The sequence below is a fragment of the Pelophylax lessonae genome (assembly GCF_965119305.1).
Source record: "Pelophylax lessonae genome assembly, chromosome: 2".
In the NCBI taxonomy this organism is placed as follows: domain Eukaryota; kingdom Metazoa; phylum Chordata; class Amphibia; order Anura; family Ranidae; genus Pelophylax; species Pelophylax lessonae.
In genome coordinates, this window is record NC_138769.1 from 611,816,172 (window position 1) to 611,839,963 (window position 23,792).

Sequence of the window (23,792 nt, forward strand, 5' to 3'; positions counted from 1 at the left end):
ATTGGAGTGTCTACTTTGCAAAATGGGGTCATTTGGGGGGGTTTTGTGCCATCTTGGCCTTTTATGGACTTCAAAAGTGTGATAGGTAGTAAGGAGTGAGATCAACAATTTACGCCCTTAGAAAGCCAGAAGGTGCAGATTGGTTTTCCGGGTCCTGTACGCGGCTAGACTGCAAAAAAGTCTTACACATGGGGTATCCTTGTACTCAGGAGAAGCAGCAGAATGTATTTTGGGGTGTCATTTCACATATACCCATGGCATGTGTGAGCAATATATCATTTACTGACAACTTTGTGTAAAAAAAAAAAATATATATATATATATATATATTTCCCGGAACTTGTGGCAAAATATAAAATATTCCATGGACTCACCATGCCTCTCAGCAAATAGCTTGGGGTGTCTACTTTGCAAAATGGGGTCATTTGGGGGGGTTTTGTGCTATTTTGGAATTTTAGGGCCTCCGAAACTGCGACAGGTAGTGCAGAGGTGACATGAACAATTTACGCCATTAGAAAACCTGAGAGTGTTGATTGGTTTTCGCGGTCCTGTACACAGCTAGGCTCCCAAAAAGTCTCACACATGGGGCATCCCCATACTCAGGAGAAGTGGCAGAATGTATTTTGGGGTGTCATTCCACATATACCCATGGCATGTGTGAGAAATTTATCTTTTAGTGACAACGTTGTGTAAAAAAAAAAAATTAAAAAAAAAAATTGTAATTTTCCCGAAACTTGTGGCAAAATATAAAATATTCCATGGACTCACCATGCCTCTCAGCAAACAGCTTGGGGTGTCTACTTTCCAAAATGGGGTCATTTGGGGGGGTTTTGTGGTATCTTGACATTTCAGGGCCTCCAAAACCGTTATAGGTAGTGAGAAAATGCAATGAAAAATGTACGCCCTTTGAAATTCTGATGGTGGTGATTTGTTTTCCGGCTCCCGTACACAGCTACGCTCCCAAAAAGTCTCACATATGTGGTATCCCTGTACTCAGGAGAAGCAGCAGAATATATTTTGGGGTGTAATTACACATATACCCATGGCATGTGTGAGCAATATATCATTTCAATGACAACTTTGTGTAAAAAAAAAAAAAAAAATTATTTTTGTCATTTTTCAAACACCTGTGACAAAAAAATAAAATATTCAATGAGCTCAACATGCCCCTCAGAACATTCCTTAGGATGTCTACTTTCCAAAAAGTGGTAGTTTGGGGGGGTTTTGTACTGCCCCGCCATTTTAGCACTTCATGAAATGAGATAGGCAGTCAGAAATTAAAGCTTCGTAAATTTCAGTATTTACACCATAGTTTGTAGACGCTATAACTTTTGCGCAAACCAATAAAAATACGCTCATTGATTTTTTTTTTGTCAAAGACATGTAGCTAAATATATTTTGGCCAAAAAAAATGACATAAATTGAGTATATTGGATATTTTTTAAAAGACAAAGTTGAAAATGTCATTTTTTTGCAAAATTTTCGCTCTTTTTTTATTAATATCGCAAAAAATAAAAAGCGCAGAGGTGATCAAATACCACCAAAAGAAAGCTCTGTTTGTGGGAAAAAAAGGACGTAAATTTCGTTTAGGTACTGCATTGCATGACCGCGCAATTATCAGTTAAAGTCACGAAGTGCCAAGTTGAAAAAAGGGGTCTGGACCTTTAGCAGCCAAATCCTCCGGGGCTTAAGTGGTTAACATTCTGTTTTGTATTTGCAACAGGAAGTGATACAATATTCCTCCAAAGTGAGTTCCAGTGGCAACTATAAAACCGTTCACCCATTTCTTGTATTAGTGACTATGGTCAACAATACACAAAAAGGGTTAATCTAATAAATAGATATCAAACATGTAAAGTCTTAGAATTTATTTTGCCTGTGGAATTGCAAAAAACTATGGTAACTAAAATTCTCCATATGCACTTTAAAAGGCTTTACAGGTCCCATTGGAGACACTCCTTTGGTGCCTCTCCAACCTGCCTACCGGGATTACCTCACATCCCACGGTGGGTACAACGTGGAAGATTTTCAAGAAGGCATGCCAGGACTTCTCAATTGTCCCGGCGCCTTCACTGCTCTCCCCGATGATAGGCAATTCGGCCTATGAACCTGGGATGATGGATTCCCGCTTCCAAGACTTAAAAATGACAGGGACATATCAATCCCGGCACTTTATTGTAAATGGTCAGTGGCTCACCAAACAGCCCGGCCTTCTCAAAAATCTCTTTTTGGCAGAAAATGTAATTATTGCACTTTCTCGGTTCTCTGCCACCTTCGGAAGGAGACTCCCCACCTTTGAGACCTTGCGCACAGACCACTCTCCCCTGCGTCATGTAGTGTCTTAGACTTACCAAATGTTGACAAGCCTGTCTCCTGCATACAGACCCCCAAATATTACCAGCTGGGAGCAGGACCTGGAATTGTCCTATACATACATACACAGACACACTTTGAAGTGGTTTACCGGGACCAGGAAGCAATCAGCCATAAGTGCCGGTTCACCCTATTGCGATGACTGACATTGCATGTGATTCAGAGCGCACTGCTCCTAAAATTACATGCGATCTCAGTGCGGTGTGAATTCAGTCATACAGTTTGTATGGCTGAATTTGCACCGCTTTTGCAGTGAACTCACACAGGACTCTTTTTTTGGTCCGCAACAGAATCGGATCGCACAGTGGTTCACACCAGTGAGATCCGATTCATGTGCCAACTGCCAGATCGCACTGCGATATGCGATCTGATCTGGGGGTGTCATTAACTTTGAATTGACGCCCCCAGCGATTCGCATATGGCAGTGTGAACTGCCTGTGCTGCGAATGCGATGTGGGAACACGCAGTAGATTCGCAGTGTTCCCGCATCGCAATAGTGTGAACTGGGGCTAACTCCTGTATTATTTTTTTACAGCCGACGGCTGGCTTTCTCATGAAAGTGATCTGAGTGGATCCTGAGCCACTGGAACGCTTTCAGAAGAGGCGGGAGGGGACGTCACCCCCTTGCTGGCTAATCCCAGGGCCGATCAAAGAGTAGATCCTCTTTGATCGTCTCTATGGCCTTTATTTTTTTGGTCTTTTGCTTTCAGGTAAAGGAGAAATTTGGGGTCTTTTTGACCCAGATCTCACCATAAAGAGGACAGGTCATCTTTTTTTCTATTACAAGAGATATTTATTAATTCATTGTAATAGGAATAAATGTGATAAAAAAAATCGGATTTTTGTAAGATCTTACCGTAAAATCCTTTTCTCTTAGCTCATTGACAGACGTAGTCTTCTTGATTCACAAGAACTGGGTTATGTTGTCTCCGCAGGAGCAGGACTAGGCAGAAAGAAAAAACGTTCTGGCTCCACCCTAGGGGCAGTCCCTGAGGGTATATCCTCCCTCTCTCTGCTACAAGGCATCAGTTCTGTCACAAAGCAGCAACAGAGAATTTAACCCAACCCAACTCAATGATAGAGGGGCGGGTACTACGTCTGTCAATGAGCTAAGAGAAAAGGATTTTACGGTAAGATCTTACAAAAATCTGATTTTCTCTGTCGCTCATTGACAGACGTAGTCTTCTTGATTCTCAAGAGCTGGGACATCCAGAAGCAGTGCCACAAATGAGGGGTGGGATTGACCGAAATCAAAATCCAATCTAGAAGGCCCAACCGGTGCCAAACTAGAAGTTTTAAAGGCTCATTATAAACAAAGACTCAAATGAAAATTTCCAACGGAAAAAAACCCTCGAGGCAGACCACTGGTCTCCTCAAATGGCGGCCTGCAAAACCTTGCGGCCAAATGAGGCATCAGACGATGCCATTACATCAACTTTATAATGTTTTGTAAAGGTATGCACCGACGACCAGGTAGCCGCCTTGCACACCTGGACCACTGACGCCTGATGGCGAAAGGCCCATGACGCACTAAGTGCCCGAGTGGAGTGCGCCTTAACAGGGAAAGGGGGCTCCCGACCCTTAATAGAATAAGCCTGTACCACCGTCTGTCTGATCCATTTGGAAATAGTCGCGGCAGATGCAGGCAACCCCTTTTTGGGTCCATCCGGGATCACAAAAAGTGAATCCGTCTTGCGAAACGAGTCTGTCGTTTTCAAGTATACCCTGATCGCCCGGACCACATCCAAGGAGTGTAAAGCAAACTCCCGAGGATGACTGGGCTTAGGACACAGGGAAGGTAATACAATTTCTTCATTCAGATAAAATTCTGAAACCACTTTTGGTAGGAAGGATGGATTCGGACGAAGAACCACCTTATCTCTATGAACCACCAGATATGGGGAACGACAAGATAAAGCGGCCAGTTCTGACACCCTGCGTGCAGAAGTGATAGCCACCAAGAAGGCCACCTTCTGGGACAACGTAGGTAGAGGAATCTCCCTAATATCTTCAAAGGGAGGTTTCTGAAGAACCGACAATACTAAATTAAGATCCCAGGGTGGTAACCGCGCACGCACTGGCGGAGCCAGATGTCGCACCCCCTGGATGAAATTCCGCACCAAGGAATGAGTAGCCAAAAGGCTTCTGAAAGAAGATAGCTAATGCTGAGACCTGACCCTTGATAGTGCTCAAGGCCAGTTTCTGCTCAACCCCTTGTTGCAGAAAAGCTAATATTCGACTAACCGAATAAGACCGTGGACGGAACCCCAGAGGTTCACACCATGCAATGTAGGACTTCCATGTACGATGATAAATCTTTCTGGAAGTCGCTTTCCTTGCTTTAACTAGAGTAGGAATAACTGAAGCTGACAATCCCTTGTCCTTCAGCACCTGGGTCTCAATAGCCAGGCCGTTAAAGCCAGCGATCGTAAAGCAGGATGGAAGATCGGTCCCTGAGACAGTAGGTCCTCCCTGAGAGGAAGTCTCCACGGGACGTCCGCCACCAGTCTGACCACGTCGGCGTACCAAGCTCGGCAAGGCCAGTCCGGAGCTACCAGGATTACTGGAATTCCTTCCTCCTCTATCCTGCGAAGAAGTCTTGGCAGTAACCCGAGAGGAGGGAAGGCATACATTAGCTGGTATTGCCCCCACGGGGCGATCAGTGTGTCTGCGGTCTCTGCTAGAGGATCGCGGGAGCGAGCCAGGAATCTCTGTACTTTCCTGTTGAATCGTGATGCCAACAGATCCACATCCGGGGTGCCCCACCGTAGGCACAACTGGTGGAAAACTTCTGGATGGAGGGACCATTCCCCCTGATCCAGAGTCTGACGGCTGAGATAATCTGCCTGCCAATTCTCCACCCCCGGAATGAACACCGCAGAGATAGCTGGAACAAATCGTTCCGCCCAGCGAAGAATGCAAGCCACTTCTTTGGCCGCTCGGACACTCTTGGTGCCCCCCTGGTGATTGACATAAGCCACGGCCGTGGCGTTGTCCGACTGGATCCGAACCGGGCTGCCCTGGAGCTGCTCGGTCCAGTGAATCAGACAAAGTCTGATCGCTCTCAGTTCCAATACATTTATCGGCAACCTGGATTCTTCCAGGGACCAAAGTCCCTGGACAGATAACTGACCGAGAATTCCTCCCCATCCGGATAGACTGGCATCCGTGGTCACTATCGTCCAATATATTGGCAGAAATGACTTTCCCTGGCTGAGCATCGGAGACCGAAGCCACCAGACCAGAGACTCTCTGGTCTGTTTGCTCAATCGGATCCGATTGTCCAGGGATTCCGGATTCCGATTCCATCTGAGAAGAATCTCTTGCTGAAGAATTCGGGTATGGGACTGGGCAAATGGGACTGCTTCGAAGGAAGCCACCATCAACCCCAGAACCCTCATGCAAGTTCGAAGAGAAGACCAGCTGTTGGATAGTAACAACTGGACTGCTGATTGAATATTCCGGAGTTTCCCTACCGGAAGGAAAACTCTTGACCTGACTGTGTCTAGAATTAGACCCAGATATTCGAGCCTCTGGGTGGGAACCAGAAATGACTTTTGCTGGTTCACCAGCCACCCGAATTCCTGTAAAGAAATTATAGTAATTTCTATGTTTTGTAGCAGGGTCTGAGGAGACTCTGCATGAAGCAGGAGATCGTCTAGGTAACCTAGAATCGATATGCCTCTTTGGCGCAGTAGTGCCAACATTGGGGCCAACACCTTCGTGAAGACTCGAGGAGCCGTGGCGAGACCGAAAGGTAACGCCACAAACTGATAGTGGTTCTCTTCTACGGAAAAGCATAGAAACCGCTGATGTCCTGCGAAAATGGGAATGTGAAGATAGGCGTCCTTGATGTCTATGGACGCTAGGACATCACCTGGATGCAGGAAGGCTGCTACTGTGCGAATGGATTCCATCTTGAATTTCCTTATGTTGAGAAAGGAATTGAGTGCCCTTAAGTCCAGAATTGGACGCACTTTGCCCTCTTTCCTGGGTATTGTAAATAGGTTTGAATAAAACCCTTGAAAACGTTCTGTCCAAGGAACGTGGACTACCACTCCTTGTTGTAGTAAATCCGTGACTGCTCTCCGCAGATCTTCTAAACGATCCGGGGATAGTCGGATATTGGAAGGGAAGAATCGCGCCGGTGGGAGAGATCGAAACTCGATCTTGTACCCTGACCTTATGACTTCGCAAACCCACTTGTCCGGGATTCTGGAAAGCCATGGATCCGGGAACCGGCGAAGACGTCCCCCCACCCCAATTATGGGTGGGGGCGCACCTTCAGGCTTTGGACGATTTATCTTCAGGTCTGGAGGGGGCGGGCTTTTGCTTGCCCGACCAACGTCCCCTGAAGCCTCCTGAAGGAGCTTTGGAGGACTTAATTTTTTCACCCGCGGGACGAAAAAACTTTTTGTGAGCAGAGAAAGAAGGCCCTCGTCTTTGACGAGTTCCTTTACCCTTAACATTTTGCGGTAAAAAAGGTGCTCTTTCCCCCCCGTGAGATCCTTAATGATCTCATCTAAGTTGGCTCCAAATAGACGCTCTCCTAAAAAGGGGATATTAGCCAATGCTTTTTTGGAACCTTGGTCGGCTAACCAACCTTTTAGCCACAGTGTACGCCTGAGAACCACTGCTGAAACTGATGCTCGCGCCAATAATGGAGTGGCGTCTAACGCCGCATCACACACAAACTGTTACCCTTGTATCATTTGTTCCAACAAATCTGATACCGCCTGAGGGACCTCTTCTAAGTCCCGGCGTAACCACTTGGTCCATTCAGTTACAGTCTGCGAAACCAGACCAATAGCAATTATTGGTTTGAAAGCTGATCCAATCAAGGAAAACATGGTGCGAGACATAGCTTCTATCTTGCGATCCACTGGATCTTTAAAAGACGGAGCGTCTTCTAAAAGAATAACCGTGGCTTTATTCAATCTAGCAATTGGTGAATCCACCACAGGTGGTTCTGTCCATTTCTTAATGAGGGTTTCCTCAAACGGATAACGCCTGTTAATGCGTTTAGAAATAGCAGAAGTGCGTTTTGGCAGACTCCATTCTTCTTTGATTGGATTGCCAAAACATTTGGGCAATGGAAAAACCTTCGCCACTTTGATGCGTTTTTTAGTCCCAAAAGGGATTTCAGTTTCAGCTATTTCCGACGGAATACCCTGTAATCTTAAGGTTTCTTGAACAGATACAATGAGTGCGTTTACCAACGCTTCCTCTCGGGCTATGGCTGATGCCGAAACATCCTCCTCACTGTCTGAAGAGACAGTACCCGAGACACCAATCCCAGATGAAGTACCTGCAACTGCAGAAATAGGCTCAGATTCTGAATCCGAAGTTTCAGATAATAAGGGGTTAGGCGGGGGTCGCTTTCTTGCGCCCTGTCCCTGACAAGTCACTTCCACCCGGGACACAAAAGTTTCCATAATAGCTGACAATGATTCAACCGTCAGTGGGGTGCTGGAGGATCCTGCAGACACCTCGAGGGGATCCGGTGGAGATACATGAGTGGCAGGGTCCATGTTAATTCAGGACACCTCTGCCAGAAAAAACAAAAAAAACTTTTTTTTTTTTTTTTTTTTAAATAATAAAAAAATACCTCTTTTTTTTTTTTTTATGTGTCTCCCCCTAGCGCAATAGCGCCCCTCAGAGTACCTGCTTCTCGATCCCCACAGAGAGAGAGAGGGACCCCCAAGGCTCACCACCCGATGCAGAGAAGTTTCCAACCAACTGCAGTCAGCGTCTGTCTTTTACAGACTGGAAAGAGCTGTGTTAGTTTTCCCGGGTAGAAGGACGTGGCTCCGCCCCCTGTGTACGCCTTCCAGCGTTCCCAGCTCTCCACGAGGTAGCTGGGCTCATCAAACATGGCCGCCCCCATACGGGAGACAATAGACTCCAAAAACATGGCGGCCGGCGTGACCTGAGGACATTCATGCACCCGGTCTACGGCAAAATGGCGGCGGACTGCCGAAATCGTTTTTCCCAGCACATCCACCTGCATCTCTGCTAAGTGGCGGTTTATCGATCTGCAGGAGGTACACTACAATTAAGGTAGGATTATACCTCCTATGTCTGCTGTAATACTACAGTCTGCTGGGTAGAGTGTTAGCTCTCAAACCAAGTCCACTTCCCACCAAACACATACTGTATTTACAAGGGGGACTTTTAGTGTCAGATATATACTGACCATGTATGGAGGGGCCCATAATTCATACTGCCTCATAACGAGGAAAAAAGGAAACATTTACTCACCATACCGAACCGACAGGCACCCTCTCTTCACAATACCCTCTCCACCGGGGTGGGGGGTTGTGGACCACTCCGGACGCCTCGACTCTCTGGTTCCTGGCGTCCAAGCGAGACTTTTAACTCGCAAGGTCAGTCCCTCCAATGGGACTCCGTCGCGGCCGACCCAGCGCGGAGCTCTGGTCTGCACGCGCTCGTAGGCAGAAACCGGGGTGACCACTGGATCTCAACATCCAGCCCGTCGCCCGGCCCCGCATACTTACTTAAATGTGTCGCGGCCGACCAAGCGCAATGCAATGGTCTGCGCGCTCGTAGGCCGGCTGGGGTGACCACTAGTGTCGCCCAGTCCGGCGTATTTGCTTGAAGATCTCACAGGAAAAAAACACTGGAGAAAACTACCTAAAAAATATTTTTTCTAAAGAAAAAATCTTGCCAGGACCAAAAAGATCCCAGCAAGGAACTTAGGTCCTTACTCCTGACTAGACAGAAAAAAACTGATGCCTTGTAGCAGAGAGAGGGAGGATATATCCTCAGGGACTGCCCCTAGGGTGGAGCCAGAACGTTTTTTTCTTTCTGCCTAGTCCTGCTCCTGCGGAGACAACATAACCCAGTTCTTGTGAATCAAGAAGACTACGTCTGTCAATGAGCGACAGAGAAAAATAAATTAAATGAAATTAACGGGACAGTGTAAAAGAAAAAAAAAAAAAAAAAAAAAAGTAAAGCACCCCCATCCCTCCATGCTTGAACGCAGAAGTGAACGCATATATAAAAACGGTATTCCCTCCACACATGTGGAGGTATCACCGCAAACATTAGAGCAAGAGCAATAATTCTAGTATTAGACCCCCTCTGTAACTCTAAACTGGTGACCTGTCAAGATGGCGACGTGAGCGGCTGCTTCCGCTTGAGCTCTGCTGGGCTGCTGACTTCTATCCTCATCCTATGCGTGCAATTCCTCTCCACCTGCCTCCCAGACACCTTGATGAGATGAAGATCCTCGGGACCGACGATCGTAAGGGGAAAAAGCTGCACTTCCCACCGATTGCAGAGGAATTGTCGCCCGTCTCTGCTCGCACAGGACCTCACAGATGGACCCTACGAAGTCGGCTGACTCCCAGCAACCCAGGCTGGCAGATGTGATGGCACCCATAGCCTCCTGCCAAGCCATGCTCACAGCAGAAATTGAGGCTATTCAACTGGATGTAGGCCTCATAAGACAGGACATAGACAAATTCGGCTCTAGATTGACAGAGGCAGAGCAGAGAGTGAGGACACAGTTGCTGAGCACAATACAGCCATTCCTTCTCTATAAAACAAAGTGAGGGTCCTGGAGTATAGGGTTGAAAATTGAAGAGAACAGGAATAGAAGCGATCAAACCCTACGAGTTTCGTGGAAGACATGTTACGTAACCTACTACCTGATGCACATTTCTCTTCCTACTATACTGTTGAACGGGTGCACCGCATCCCGCCTAAACCTGGGCCCTCGGGTGCATTTATCCTGCGATTGCTTAACTTCCGAGATAAGGATGAAATACTCAGAGCTTCCCAGGTTCAAGGAGAGCTGTGCTCACAAAATAAGCTGTTAATACAGGGAGTGCAGAATTATTAGGCAAATGAGTATTTTGACCACATCATCCTCTTTATGCATGTTGTCTTACTCCAAGCTGTATAGGCTCGAAAGCCTACTACCAATTAAGCATATTAGGTGATGTGCATCTCTGTAATGAGAAGGGGTGTGGTCTAATGACATCAACACCCTATATCAGGTGTGCATAATTATTAGGCAACTTCCTTTCCTTGGGCAAAATGGGTCAAAAGAAGGACTTGACAGGCTCAGAAAAGTCAAAAATAGTGAGATATCTTGAAGAGGGATGCAGCACTTTTAAAATTGCAAAGCTTCTGAAGCGTGATCATCGAACAATCAAGCATTTCATTCAAAATAGTCAACAGGGTCGCAAGAAGCGTGTGGAAAAACCAAGGCGCAAAATAACAGCCCATGAACTGAGAAAAGTCAAGCGTGCAGCTGCCAAGATGCCACTTGCCACCAGTTTGGCCATATTTCAGAGCTGCAACATCACTGGAGTGCCCAAAAGCACAAGGTGTGCAATACTCAGAGACATGGCCAAGGTAAGAAAGGCTGAAAGACGACCACCACTGAACCAGACACACAAGCTGAAACGTCAAGACTGGGCCAAGAAATATCTCAAGACTGATTTTTCAAAGGTTTTATGGACTGATGAAATGAGAGTGAGTCTTGATGGGCCAGATGGATGAGCTCCAGTCCGACTCAGACGCCAGCAAGGTGGAGGTGGAGTACTGGTTTGGGCTGGTATCATCAAAGATGAGCTTGTGGGGCCTTTTCGGGTTGAGGATGGAGTCAAGCTCAACTCCCAGTCCTACTGCCAGTTTCTGGAAGACACCTTCTTCAAGCAATGGTACAGGAAGAAGTCTGCATCCTTCAAGAAAAACATGATTTTCATGCAGGACAATGCTCCATCACACGCGTCCAAGTACTCCACAGCGTGGCTGGCAAGAAAGGGTATAAAAGAAGAAAAGCTAATGACATGGCCTCCTTGTTCACCTGATCTGAACCCCATTGAGAACCTGTGGTCCATCATCAAATGTGAGATTTACAAGGAGGGAAAACAGTACACCTCTCTGAACAGTGTCTGGGAGGCTGTGGTTGCTGCTGCACGCAATGTTGATGGTGAACAGATCAAAACACTGACAGAATCCATGGATGGCAGGCTTTTGAGTGTCCTTGCAAAGAAAGGTGGCTATATTGGTCACCGATTTGTTTTTGTTTTGTTTTTGAATGTCAGAAATGTATATTTGTGAATGTTGAGATGTTATATTGGTTTCACTGGTAAAAATAAATAATTGAAATGGGTATACTGTATATTTGATTTTTGTTAAGTTGCCTAATAATTATGCACAGTAATAGTCACCTGCACACACAGATATCCCCCTAAAATAGCTAAAACTAAAAACAAACTAAAAACTACTTCCAAAAATAGTCAGCTTTGATATTAATGAGTTTTTTGGGTTCATTGAGAACATGGTAGTTGTTCAATAATAAAATTAATCCTCAAAAATACTCATTTGCCTAATAATTCTGAACTCCCTGTATTTCCTGGATTATTCGGGGGATAAACAGAAGCGAAGGAAATCATTTGACCAGATGAAGGCGGCAATGTGGGACCGCAATATCCGCTACAGTGTCTTGTTTCCGGGTCGAGGACGGGAAGACGACCTGCTTCTTCACCTCTCCGAGAGGAGCTTCGATTTGGCTTGAATCCTTACCACCTAACCGCTTACATGGGGTTCCGTAAGTTATCTGCCTTCACTTACAAGCTGCTTAACTTTTACCTGTTTTTACTCAGTCCGGAGAATTCTGCAAGAGCCCTTCCCCTTTTTTTTTTTCCTCTCTAAAAGGAGCTCTGGAGGACACTGACATATCCTTTGGCATTCTGGATCACCCTGTATGCTGGTGGAATCACTCGGGAGATGTTCTTCCTCATTTTCATACTCCATGGATTTCCAGCATCTTTCTCAACTCAGTAAAAGCCTATGTTGCAGTGAGCTGGTCGGCTAGTTCTACACGCCATAAGGAATGGTTTTGTGGGGTCAGGCCCGCCTGTTGCAAAGTAGCCCCTTTGCAGTCGGTGTGCTGCTTTGGTTTCGGGGTTGGAGACCCTCCTCGGTTTTACGGGGATGGGTGGGGTAAGGGGGAAATGTTGCCCTATATGGGCTTGTTTACTTTTATGTTTTCAGATTGTTCTTTATTGAACAATTTTGCTTGTACCTGACACCACACTAGCTATGTTATTGCTCCATTGCCTTTTTTGTGATTCAGGGGCCCTCTGCACGGAAGACTAGATCCCTTGATCCTACTCATTACTTACTACATGGCAGCTATGTCTGCCCTTAATATCTTGTCCTTGAACACTAGGGGGTTGAACTCCCCTGTGAAAAGATCCCTTAAGATTTCTTAAGACATATAACCCTCATATATGTATCCTCCAGGAGACCCATTTGGTGAGTAGTAGAACCTTTAGGCTCCATGCACACAGGGCGTCATAAAAACGTGCTCCAAAGCTGTTTACATAACGCCGGGAAACAGCAGCTGTAAAAACGTGCTTTCAGTAGCTTTTTCTACTATCGTTATTGCACGTTTGGCCACAGTAGCTGTTAGCAGCGTTTTTTTCTGCCTCCATTCAAAATCAATGGTTCCCTATGGGAGCCTATTGATTTGAATGGAAGTCACACCGCAGGTCGGATCAGGGTGATCCGACTTGCGGTGCGACCTGCACTGTGAGAATCTTGAGGGGGAACTCCATGCCAAAATGGGGAAAAAAACGGCGTGGGGTTCCCCCCCAGGTTCCAAACCAGGCCCTTCGGATCTGGTATGGAATTTGAGGGTAGCCCCGCGCCGAAAAAACGGCGTGGGGTCCCCCCCAAAATCCATACCAGACCCTTATCCGAGCATGCAGTCCGGCATGCCAGGAAAGGGGAGGGGACGAGCGAGCGGCCCCACCCCCCCTGGATCATACCAGGCCACACGCCCTCAACATGGGGGGGTGTGGGTGCTTTGGGGCAGGGGGGGCTCTGCACCCCGCACCTCAAAGCACCTTGCCCCCATGTTGATGAGGACAAGGGCCTCATCCCCACAACCCTGGCCGGTGGTTGTGGGGGTCTGCCGGCAGGGGGCTCATCGGAATCTGGAAGCCCCCTTTAACAAGGGGGCCCCCGATCCCGGACCCCCTCCCTATGTGAATGGGTATGGGGTACACTGTACCCCTACTCATTCACCCCATAAAAGGCAGTGTATGGAAATACGACAGGAGACGTTTTGGAAAATTTATTAAAAATCTTCATCCGGCTCTTGTCCTCTCCGGGGTCTTCTCCTCTCCGAGGGTCTTCTGCTCTTTTGCTGTCCGCCCTTCTTGTCTTCTCCTCTCCGGGGTTCTTCTGCTGTCTTCTCTCCGAGGGTCTTCTGCTCTTTTGCTGTCCGCCCTTCTTGTCTTCTCCTCTCCGGGGGTCTTCTGCTGTCTTCTCCTCTCTGAGGGTCTTCTGCTGTCCGCCCTCCTGCTGTCCAATCTTCTTGTCTTCTCCTCTCCGGTCTTCTGCTCTTTTGCTGTCGGCTGTCCTTCTTCCTCCAGTCCTCCTCCGACGACGTCTTCAGCGATTATGCCGGTCTCTGCAGCTTATTATATAGCCATTAGGAGCGTGGCCGCCAGGTGACGTCATCGGGAGACCACGCCCCCTTGTGTCACAGGTGACGTCACCTGTGACACAAGGGGGCGTGGTCTCCCGATGACGTCATCTGGCGGCCACGCCCCTAATGGCTATATAATAAGCTGCAGAGACCAGAGACCGGCATAATCGCTGAAGACGTCGTCGGAGGAGGACCGGAGGAAGAAGGACAGCCGACAGCAAAAGAGCAGAAGACCGGAGAGGAGAAGACAAGAAGATTGGACAGCAGAAGGGCGGACAGCAGAAGACCCTCGGAGAGGAGAAGACAGCAGAAGACCCCCGGAGAGGAGAAGACAAGAAGGGCGGACAGCAAAAGAGCAGAAGACCCTCGGAGAGAAGACAGCAGAAGAACCCCGGAGAGGAGAAGACAAGAAGGGCGGACAGCAAAAGAGCAGAAGACCCTCGGAGAGGAGAAGACCCCCGGAGAGGACAAAAGCCGGATGAAGATTTTTAATAAATTTTCCAAAACGTCTCCTGTCGTTATTTCCATACACTGCTTTTTATGGGGTGAATGAGTAGGGGTACAGTGTACCCCATACCCATTCACATAGGGAGGGGGTCCGGGATCGGGGGCCCCCTTGTTAAAGGGGGCTTCCAGATTCCGATGAGCCCCCTGCCCGCAGACCCCCACAACCACCGGCCAGGGTTGTGGGGATGAGGCCCTTGTCCTCATCAACATGGGGGCAAGGTGCTTTGAGGTGCGGGGTGCAGAGCCCCTCCTGCCCCAAAGCACCCACACCCCCCCATGTTGGGGGCGTGTGGCCTGGTATGATCCAGGGGGGGTGGGGCCGCTCGCTCGTCCCCTCCCCTTTCCTGGCATGCCGGACTACATGCTCGGATAAGGGTTTGGTATGGATTTTGGGGGGGACCCCACGCCGTTTTTTCGGCGCGGGGCTACCCTCATTCCATACCAGATCCGAAGGGCCTGGTTTGGAACCTGGGGGGGAACCCCACGCCGTTTTTTTCCCCATTTTGGCGTGGAGTTCCCCCTCAAGATTCTCACAGTGCAGGTCGCACCGCAAGTCGGATCACCCTGATCCGACCTGCGGTGTGACTTCCATTCAAATCAATAGGCTCCCATAGGGAACCATTGATTTTGAATGGAAGAAAAAAAACGTATAACGTGGCTTAACGCACGTTAAGCAACGTTATGGAGCCTTATGGAGCCTTTAGCAGCGTCAGACGTTTTTTGCAGCTTGACGCTGGAGCTCCTGAACCCACAGTTCCTGGGTTTTTTTTGGAGCTGTAAAACGCCTATGCCACTTGGAGCTCCTAAAAGCTCTATGTGTGCATGAGACCATAGAATAACATGGATGGGCGTTCTGCAGCTGCAAAAAAAAACGTCTGACGCTGCTAACAGCAGCTGTAAAAACGTCCAGTGTGCATGAGGCCTTAGTCTTGAGAAGCTGTGAGTTGGACATCATTACCACTCCACTTATTCCAATTTTGGGAGAGGATGGAAGATATGTTCTTATTCATACATAGATCCAGTGACTGACATTGATCATTGTGGGTCTATACTTACTGCCACCGGCCTCTCTAACTCGGTTAAATCGGATCACGGCCAAGGTGGCGGAGTTTACTACTGACAATATTGTCCTTATTGGGCGCCCCCCCATTCCCTTTGCCCTCTCCTGTCCCTTATGCCTCCTGCTCCTTGTTCCTTCCCCCCCTCCCTCTTTCCCTTTCCTTCCACTCCCCCCTTTGTCTTTTATCCTCAGACTTTTAGCTGATAGGTTGGGGAGATACAGTGTGAATGGGGATAAATGAAATGACACGCTCTCTATTTGAAATTTTCATTGGTTGGGAACTCTACTTTGTATGAAATCAGGGGGTTAACCCCCTTAATTAGGATAATTGTCATTTATACTGTCGTGCAATTTGATGGCTGACTTTTATGCATTGGTTATGTAATGCTGATTTGTTCAATAAAATTTTCTGTTAAAAAAAAAAACACTGGTAACCTTTAAAAGTGTTAAAAGCATTGCCGAGATTTTTAGTAGTTTGTTGCCATTCAATGAGCGTGCGCAATTTTAAAGCGTGTCATGTTAGGCATCTATTTAGTTAGTTACTCAGTGTAACATCATCTTTCAGATTTCAAAATCATCATCATATTTCAAAATATTGAGGGAAATATTGTGTTTTGTTTTTTTTTCAATTCATTAAAATGTATTCTTTGCATAAAAACTTTGTTTGAAAAACTGCAAATTAAGCGTGACATTATATAGTCATTTCCAAGCAAAAAATACTGATTTAAAAGCAATTGTAAAGTCTAATTTTTATTCCTATAAAAAACAGACCAATTATACTTACCTGCTCTGTTGCAGTGGATTTGCACAGAGCAGCCCAGATCCTCCTCTTCTCAGGTTCCTTTTCTGTGATCCTGGCCCCTCCCACCTGTTCAGTGCCCCCACAGCAAGCAGCTTGCTACGGGGCCACTCGAGCTGAGTCACAGCTTCCTTTGTCCATTCAGACACAGAAGCCTGACCCAGCCCCGCCCTCTCTCGCTTTTGACTGGCTAGCTGACTTTGATTGACAGCAGCGGCAGCCAATGGCGCCGCTGCTGTGTCTCAGCCAATCAGGAGGGAGAATCTCGTACTGCTGAGACACTTGTGGACATCTCTGGACAGAGAGGGACCTCAGATAAAAAACATTATGGGGCTGCTGCACACAAAAGGTTTTTTAATTCATATAATGCATTAAAATAAAAAAAAACTTTCTGACTTTACAACTCCTTTACCTCTTCAGCTCCAGAAGGTTTTACCCCTTAACTAATCTAAATCTAATTTATTCATCAATTTAGGCCAATATGTATTCTGCTACATATTTTTGGTAAAAAAAATCCTAGTAAGTGTATTTTGATTGGTTTGCGCAAAAATTATAGCGTCTACAAACTATGGGATATATTTATGGCATTTTTTTTTTGTTTGTTTGTTTTTACGAGTATCACAGTGATCTTTAGCGGGACTGCGACATTGGCGGCAGACAAATCTAACACTAAGTGACACTTTTTGGAGACCAGTGACAAAACTGCACTGTTACTGTATCTGTATAAATGACACTGGCGGGGAAGGAGTTAATACTGGGGGCGATCAAGGGGTTAAGTGTGCTCCTAGGGAATGCTTTCTAACTGTGTGGGGCATGGATGTGCTAGAGGAACAGAGAGTTCTGCGTTTCAGCTTAGTTGAAAAACAAGATCTCACTCTTCCTCTGCGACAGAACAGCCATCTGCATTGTTTACAAAGGCAGATGGCTGTTCTGTTATTCTCCTGCACAAACGCGGGTGGCTAGCAGACATCGCGGGCGCTGGACCCGCTGATTGGCTCCTGCTGTATCTAATCACAGAGGGAGGAGGGTGTGCACGCCCCCGGGAACCCCTGCACAAACTCACGTACCCGTGTGTGATTTTGAGCAGCCGGGCCGCCCTGTCACAGTAGATATGCGGTGGGTGGTTCGGAAGTGGTTAAACTTGTAAACAATAGCCAGAAAAGGCTTGGTCTTCAAGGGGTTAAAAACACACACACTCGGGCAAAATGCCACTAGAAATCTAAATGTTTACTACAACAACACTTATGCTTTAGTTTTCAGGAATCTGAAAACACAGTTTAGGAGATATTTAGGGTGCATGCAGCCAGGTGACGTCTCCGGCGCATGAGCTCTGAAGGCCAGTGCTGTAAACAGCGGCTCCATCGCGCATGTGTGGGAGTTGTGTCATGCAGGCGGAGACCGGGAACACAGGAGGAATACCGGGGGAAGATTCCACAGCACTGCCTGCACGTGTCTGAGCTGATCTGCTGCATCCTTAAGCGTGAGTTACTACAAGCCCTTTGGAAAATTCTCCTTTACATACCGCACTAAGAGGTCCGTTTTTCTTCTTCCCTTTGCACCCAGATGGGACCCATCGGTCCGTAAGGACAATTTGGGAAAAAGGTTTGAGGAATTTTTTCATACCCTATTCGGCTCCTACTTACACCATTAGTGATATAGGGTAAGTGCGACCTCTTGTGGTCGATTTGGAGATATACTACAGAGAAGGTATACATTAGTATTCTCACTGCTTTTATCTTAATAACTACCTTTTTATCATATCGTTCACAATAATATTAATTTCACTACTATTTATTGGAAAGTATTTCCCCACAATATTTATTATTTACAACCACCATACTTTAGATATACTCAAATGATTGGTTTTAAATTGTCCTTTTTAGCCAGTGACTTGGAATCTGTCACAGGCACATACATCTGCACATGTTATGTTTGCACTATATACTACGCACTAAGCACTTTCTTCCTCTATTTCTCACCCGCATCTTTGCACATGCGCTAGGTAGCGCCGTTTCCAACTTCTCCCCCCCACACTATATATTCTAGCCCCCAAGTTTCTTAGGGGTCGGTTGGTGGCTGCAACCTAATTAACCTCAAAAAGCCTGGTAGTTCTTATCCATAGCGCTGGTTTCCACCCTCTCCCCTATCATAGTGCCCTAAAGCTGCTGGTGGTCAGTGGTGTTTTCCACCATATATCGAAAATCGGTGTGTTCTCTTTATGGTCCATATTCCCTCTCTGTTCCCCCTTGCTGCTCAGTGGTGGCCAGTACCATTTATAAACGGCACTCTGCCATTTTAAAAACGTACAGAGGCAATAAAGTGGTTAAACACTGTTTTTTTTCATAACTTAGCAGGCTCTAGGAAAATATGTACAACCCATGCACTTGAACAAAGCTCCCTGTGCCTTCCAATTCCCAGCATGCGCTAAGGCAGGGGTCCTCAAACTACGGCCCTCCAGCTGCTGCGGAACTACACATCCCATGAGGCATTGTAAAACTCTGACATTAACAGCCATGACTAGGCATGATGGGAATTGTAGTTCCTGAACATCTGGAGGCCCATAGTTTGATGATCCCTGCGCTAAGGACTCCAGATGTATTTTTTATTTTCCAGAGTTCAATAAACACAATAAACTGTGGCAGGACTAAGATTATCTATACCATCAATTGTACATTATTTTATTGAAGATTCTTACTGGATTCCAAGAACTTTGTGCTTTTATATTGAATAAGACCAGTATATGAAAAACAGACAAATACAGAATAGAAAAACGTGTCACCCAAATATAGAAATTGTGGTGTGGATGAACTATATGATCTAAAGCAATCACACAACTAGTAATAGATCTAGTTTATAGTTGTGCTGCCCTCTGTATAGCAATCCATGGTAGATCACTTTTCAAAGGACATTTACCAGGCAGCTGAGAGGTGATTTGTTGCCTCCGTCACCTGTTTCAACCCAGAAATCATGAATCACCACTCAACAGTTGCAGTGCAGTCCCATTCACTTGAATGAGCTGCATACTGGAGAGGTACGGTTCACTGCAGCCACTGGGTGGTTAAACTGCGGCCTGATTAAACTCCTGATTTTACAAATGTAAACTAGGCCATAAAGCAAAAACAATGACATCATGGGATTGTATAATAAAGCAAAGATTTTCAATACGAAATTTGAAAATGGCGCTGTACTTATTGAATAAGAGTGATTTGCTATTCCCCAAGTAGAATAATTGGTCATTTAGTGTCACCGGTGCTCTCTATGCTGCAGCAGCTAAGCTACATGATCATCAACAGAGAAAAGATAGTATGTCTGATTTGAATTTATGTCCGATAGGAATATCAATTATATATCACATGCAATATAGAGACTGTAGTAGGTTCACACTGAGGCGACACGACTCCTTACTACTTCGGGGGCGACTTGTGCATTCCCATGCACCACGACTTCGGAGCGACTTGCATGGACTTCACATAATGGAAGTCTATGCAAGTCGCTCCGAGGTCACCCCGAAGTAGTACAGGACCCTTTTTCTAAGTCAGAGCGACTTGTGTCGCTCCTATTAGAACGGGTCCTGTAGCGGTCAATGGACCGCGAGGGAGCGTGACTTGTCAGGCTGACAAGTCGCGCTAGTGTGAACCGACTCCAACAGTGATTCTCAACTCTGGTCCTCAGGGCACACTAACAGGCCAGGTTTGCAATAGGGATGCACCGAAATGAAATTCTTGGCCGAAGCCGAAGCCGAATAATAATAAAATGTTTGGCCGAAGGCCGAATACCGAACGTGGTGTTTTGCATTTTTTCCATTTATTTTGCCAATTTTTTGTCCTCTCTCTTGTCCTCTCGTGTCTCTCTCTCTCTCTCTTGTCCTCTCACTCTCTCTTGTCCTCTCATGTCTCTCTCTCGTCCTCTCTCTCTCTTGTCCTCTCATGTCTCTCTCTCTCTCCCTAAATGTTACTGTAGGGAATGGGATTCAGTGCACACTGCAGCCTTGTACCATAGGGTTAATGTTAGTGACACTGTAGGGATTGGGAAGGATGCTGGGAATGGAAATCAGGAAGCATGCAGGCAGCCTTGTAAATTTTAATTGCAGATACAGGGCACTGGGCAGGTCAGGGTTAATGTGGTAACATCAATTACTCAGTGACAGTCAGTCAGTGTCAGTGTGGACTCGATCAGATTATACAGTGACAGACAGTCTCTCATAGTGGTGGTAGTAGGAGGCTGGAGGTGGACTAGTAGTAGCCTGGAAAGGAGCACAGCCGCATACATACATTACTCACTCGTGCACTGCAGCCCGCCCCACACATTCAGTGAGTCTTACTCTCCTCCCTAGTTTTTTCAATGGCACATTCAGGAAGCCAATCACGCCGTGAGTAGCGGCACAGCGGAACCAATCAGGTGTGCAGGCACGCGTGATTGGTTCGCTGTGCAGCTAATCACGGCGTGATTGGCTTCCTGAATGTGCCATTGAAAAAACTAGGGAGGAGAGTAAGACTCACTGAATGTGTGGGGCGGGCTGCAGTGCACGAGTGAGTAATGTAATGTATGCTCACCGCTGAAGTGTCCCGGCTTCACGGAAGTCTGTGAGTCCTCCTGTCCTCCTCCGAGTCTCTTCCCCCTGTAAATATCGTGACCTCGGCGATATGAATATCGCCTACGGCCACAGAACGATAGTCAATATCATATCGACTATCGTTCAGCCCTATTATTCGGCACAAAATTATTCGGCCTTTTGACTTATTCGGCCGAACACCGAAAGTGCTATTTTTTCTATTTTCGGCCGAATAATGTTCGGCCGCCGATTATTCGGTGCATCCCTAGTTTGCAAGAAAACAAATACATCACAGGTGATCTCATTTGCTGCTCAGTGATTGCAGTATTCTAGTCTGCATCTCCCCAAGGTAATACTTAAAATCTGGCCTGTTAGTGTGTCCTGAGGACCGGAGTTGAGAAACACTGATCTAGAAGACTGACAAGCATTATATTGTACTAGCATTTACCAGCAGACATCCTGGGATGGCCCCATCATTCGCGTGATGGTCTGCATATTCCTTGAGGTGGGGCGACTCTGCAATGTAGGCTCTGCAGGTGGAGGACAGCTTTTCTTGCTGCAAGTAACCTAAAATCAGATAAAAAATAATCTTTAGCGATAACATAGCAAAGAGGACTCCTACATGACAAAAACCATTAAAGATTGAAGGCGAAGTTAACCACTTGTGGTCAGCCCGCCGCATATATGTCAATAACACAGCAAAGAGGACTCCTACATGACAAAAACCATTAAGTATTAAAGGTGAAGTTAACCACTCGTGGCTGACCCGGCGCATATATGTCACCTTTTGGCAGGTGGACGTTAACGCCATGCGGCTGCATACATGAGGGCCTAGGCAAACAAACACTCTCAGTAGCAAATGGATACCAGAAAGCTCCCAATACAGATTTGCAATCCAGGGCTAGAACATGTAAAACCCTAAATAACATTATAAAAGATGAACTTATCCTTAAAAGTGATTGTAAAAGGTTCTTTTATTAAAAATAATAAACATGCTATATTTACTTCCCCTGTGCAATGGTTTTGAACAAAGCAGCCCCAAACATACTCTTCTGGAATCGCACATCAGTGCTTGCCCCCCACCTGACTTAGGAGAGTCCAATGCCAATGTTCTCCTGTCCCACACCAGCAAAACATTACATTGCAGGGGCCTGGAATGCAACTGAGCAAAAGGAACCACCTTAAATGAGGCAACCATTTTCCCCAAAACTGCATGCAAAAATGAGAGAATTCTCAGTGTCCTGAGAGAATACAGAGTCCCTAACAGGGTCTCTGGAGGGTACTATTCTTTCCTGGGCAAAATACAGGATCGGACCCAGATATTCCAATTACTGAACCAGGATCAATGCAGATTTTTGGAGGTTGAGACATTAGCGAAACCTCTCCAGAGTCCAAACTGCGAGAGAAACTTTGTATTCCAAAAGAAGAGCGGATTACTCCTTCAGGAACAAATCATCCAGATACCCCAGAATAGGTAGCCCCTGGGTTTGCAGAAGGCCCAAAATCAAAGCCAAGACCTCTGTGAACACGCTGAGGACTGCCGACAGGCCAAATAGCAGGGCCACAAATTAAAGTGACGTTCCTCCATTGCAAATCTCTGGTGATGAGGAAAGATCAGGACATGTAGAAAGGCATCCTTTATAGCCGATGCCTTGAAAGACCCTGGCTTTAGAGAGGCCACCATCGACCACACTGATTCTATCCAGAGATCTTTGCCCAGTGCGGGGTCCGGGTACCATTCTTCTGAGCAGGGTAGTTTCAGGAATGAATCCAGATACAGTAAAAGCAGTCTCCGGCTCCCTAAGGGAACCAATGAGAATCTGGAAAATGGTGCAGAGCTGGAATGCACTGACCATCACCTTCAGACATTGTCAAAAGAAAACTTAAAGCTTCCTACAGGGGAGGGGTTTTTCCCCAGGAGGGGTCTTCTGTCTTTTCTTGCTAGTGTCCAATCACGTGTAGGTAGCACATACCTGACAGTAAGGATTACTAAAGCTGCTATGTGTCCTGTGATGTACGATGAAGAAAATAAAAATTGCATGGGGCATGGCCAGGAGAAGGTATAGACACAGAGTTTACAGAGCTCTGCATCAACAGTGTTGCTCAATCGCCAAGTTACTCAAATGACATGCTGAAACGCAAGAAGTCGCAGGGACTGGAGGGGGATCGGTCAGTGAACAGCGGTAACTGATTTATTTGGCCCTAGATACACCCTGCTGAGAAAAAGGGCATGTGAATAGTGAACACTTTGCCAGTAATGCTGAGCTGCTGGAGAGCACAGACTGCACATGCACAAGGGAAGGGGAGGACACACCTTAACACTGAGAATGAGCATCTAAGCCCTGCTGTGTCCCAGAAGCTATTAGGGACAAGCAAAAAGTAAATAATATGGGGAGTATATTAGGCAGGTTTCGGGGATGCCAGCAGATGCATTGTAACATACTGGGGCACCTTGTCTGCATGGCCTGTTTTGATCCTTTAGCTAGAATATGCCTTTCAGTTTTCTAAAGCACTGTGTATCATTAAGGAGTTCACCTTTTTTTATCACAATGCTGATCTCCTCCAAACCCATTCAGCCACTTCATCTCTACATAAACTTGCTTGATAGTCAGCTGCACATCATTGATCTAGCTTCCTGACTTTAAACACAACGATATGTGGCAATGTCATGGCAAGGACCAGCGTTGACAGCCCCCTATACCTTGGTAGTGTAGAGTCACAGACCTAGACCCGCAGCACACTGCCCATATAAACTGAAGCACAAAAGGCAGGCACAAGTGACCAGAGATGGAGAATGTAAACAGAGACTTCCCACCTCTACAGGCTGGCCTGTCTTCCATGCCTTGTCTGAGGCTAGGTTCACATTTAAAGTGTTTGTTAAACTAAAAAAAAGAAAAAAAATTAAAAAGGATCCGGCTCCTTTAAATCATGTTTTACAGCACAGTGCTTGTGCTGTGTAATTTGGCCCCCTGTATCACCTAAAATAACTAGCTGGTCCTGCATGGTGCTGCCTTCCCCCTGTAAA

General features: G+C 46.5%; 1 protein-coding gene across 2 annotated transcripts in view; it reads right to left on the minus strand.

Moving 5' to 3' along the window:
* NPAT (nuclear protein, coactivator of histone transcription) overlaps window positions 1-23,792 on the minus strand; it is a 126,193-nt gene that overhangs the window by 88,054 nt on the left and 14,347 nt on the right. For both annotated transcript variants that reach the window (XM_082248437.1, XM_082248436.1), the window contains exon 2: window positions 21,216-21,334. In XM_082248437.1, the coding sequence (XP_082104563.1) occupies window positions 21,216-21,334 (119 nt within the window). The remainder of the gene's footprint in view (window positions 1-21,215; window positions 21,335-23,792) is intronic.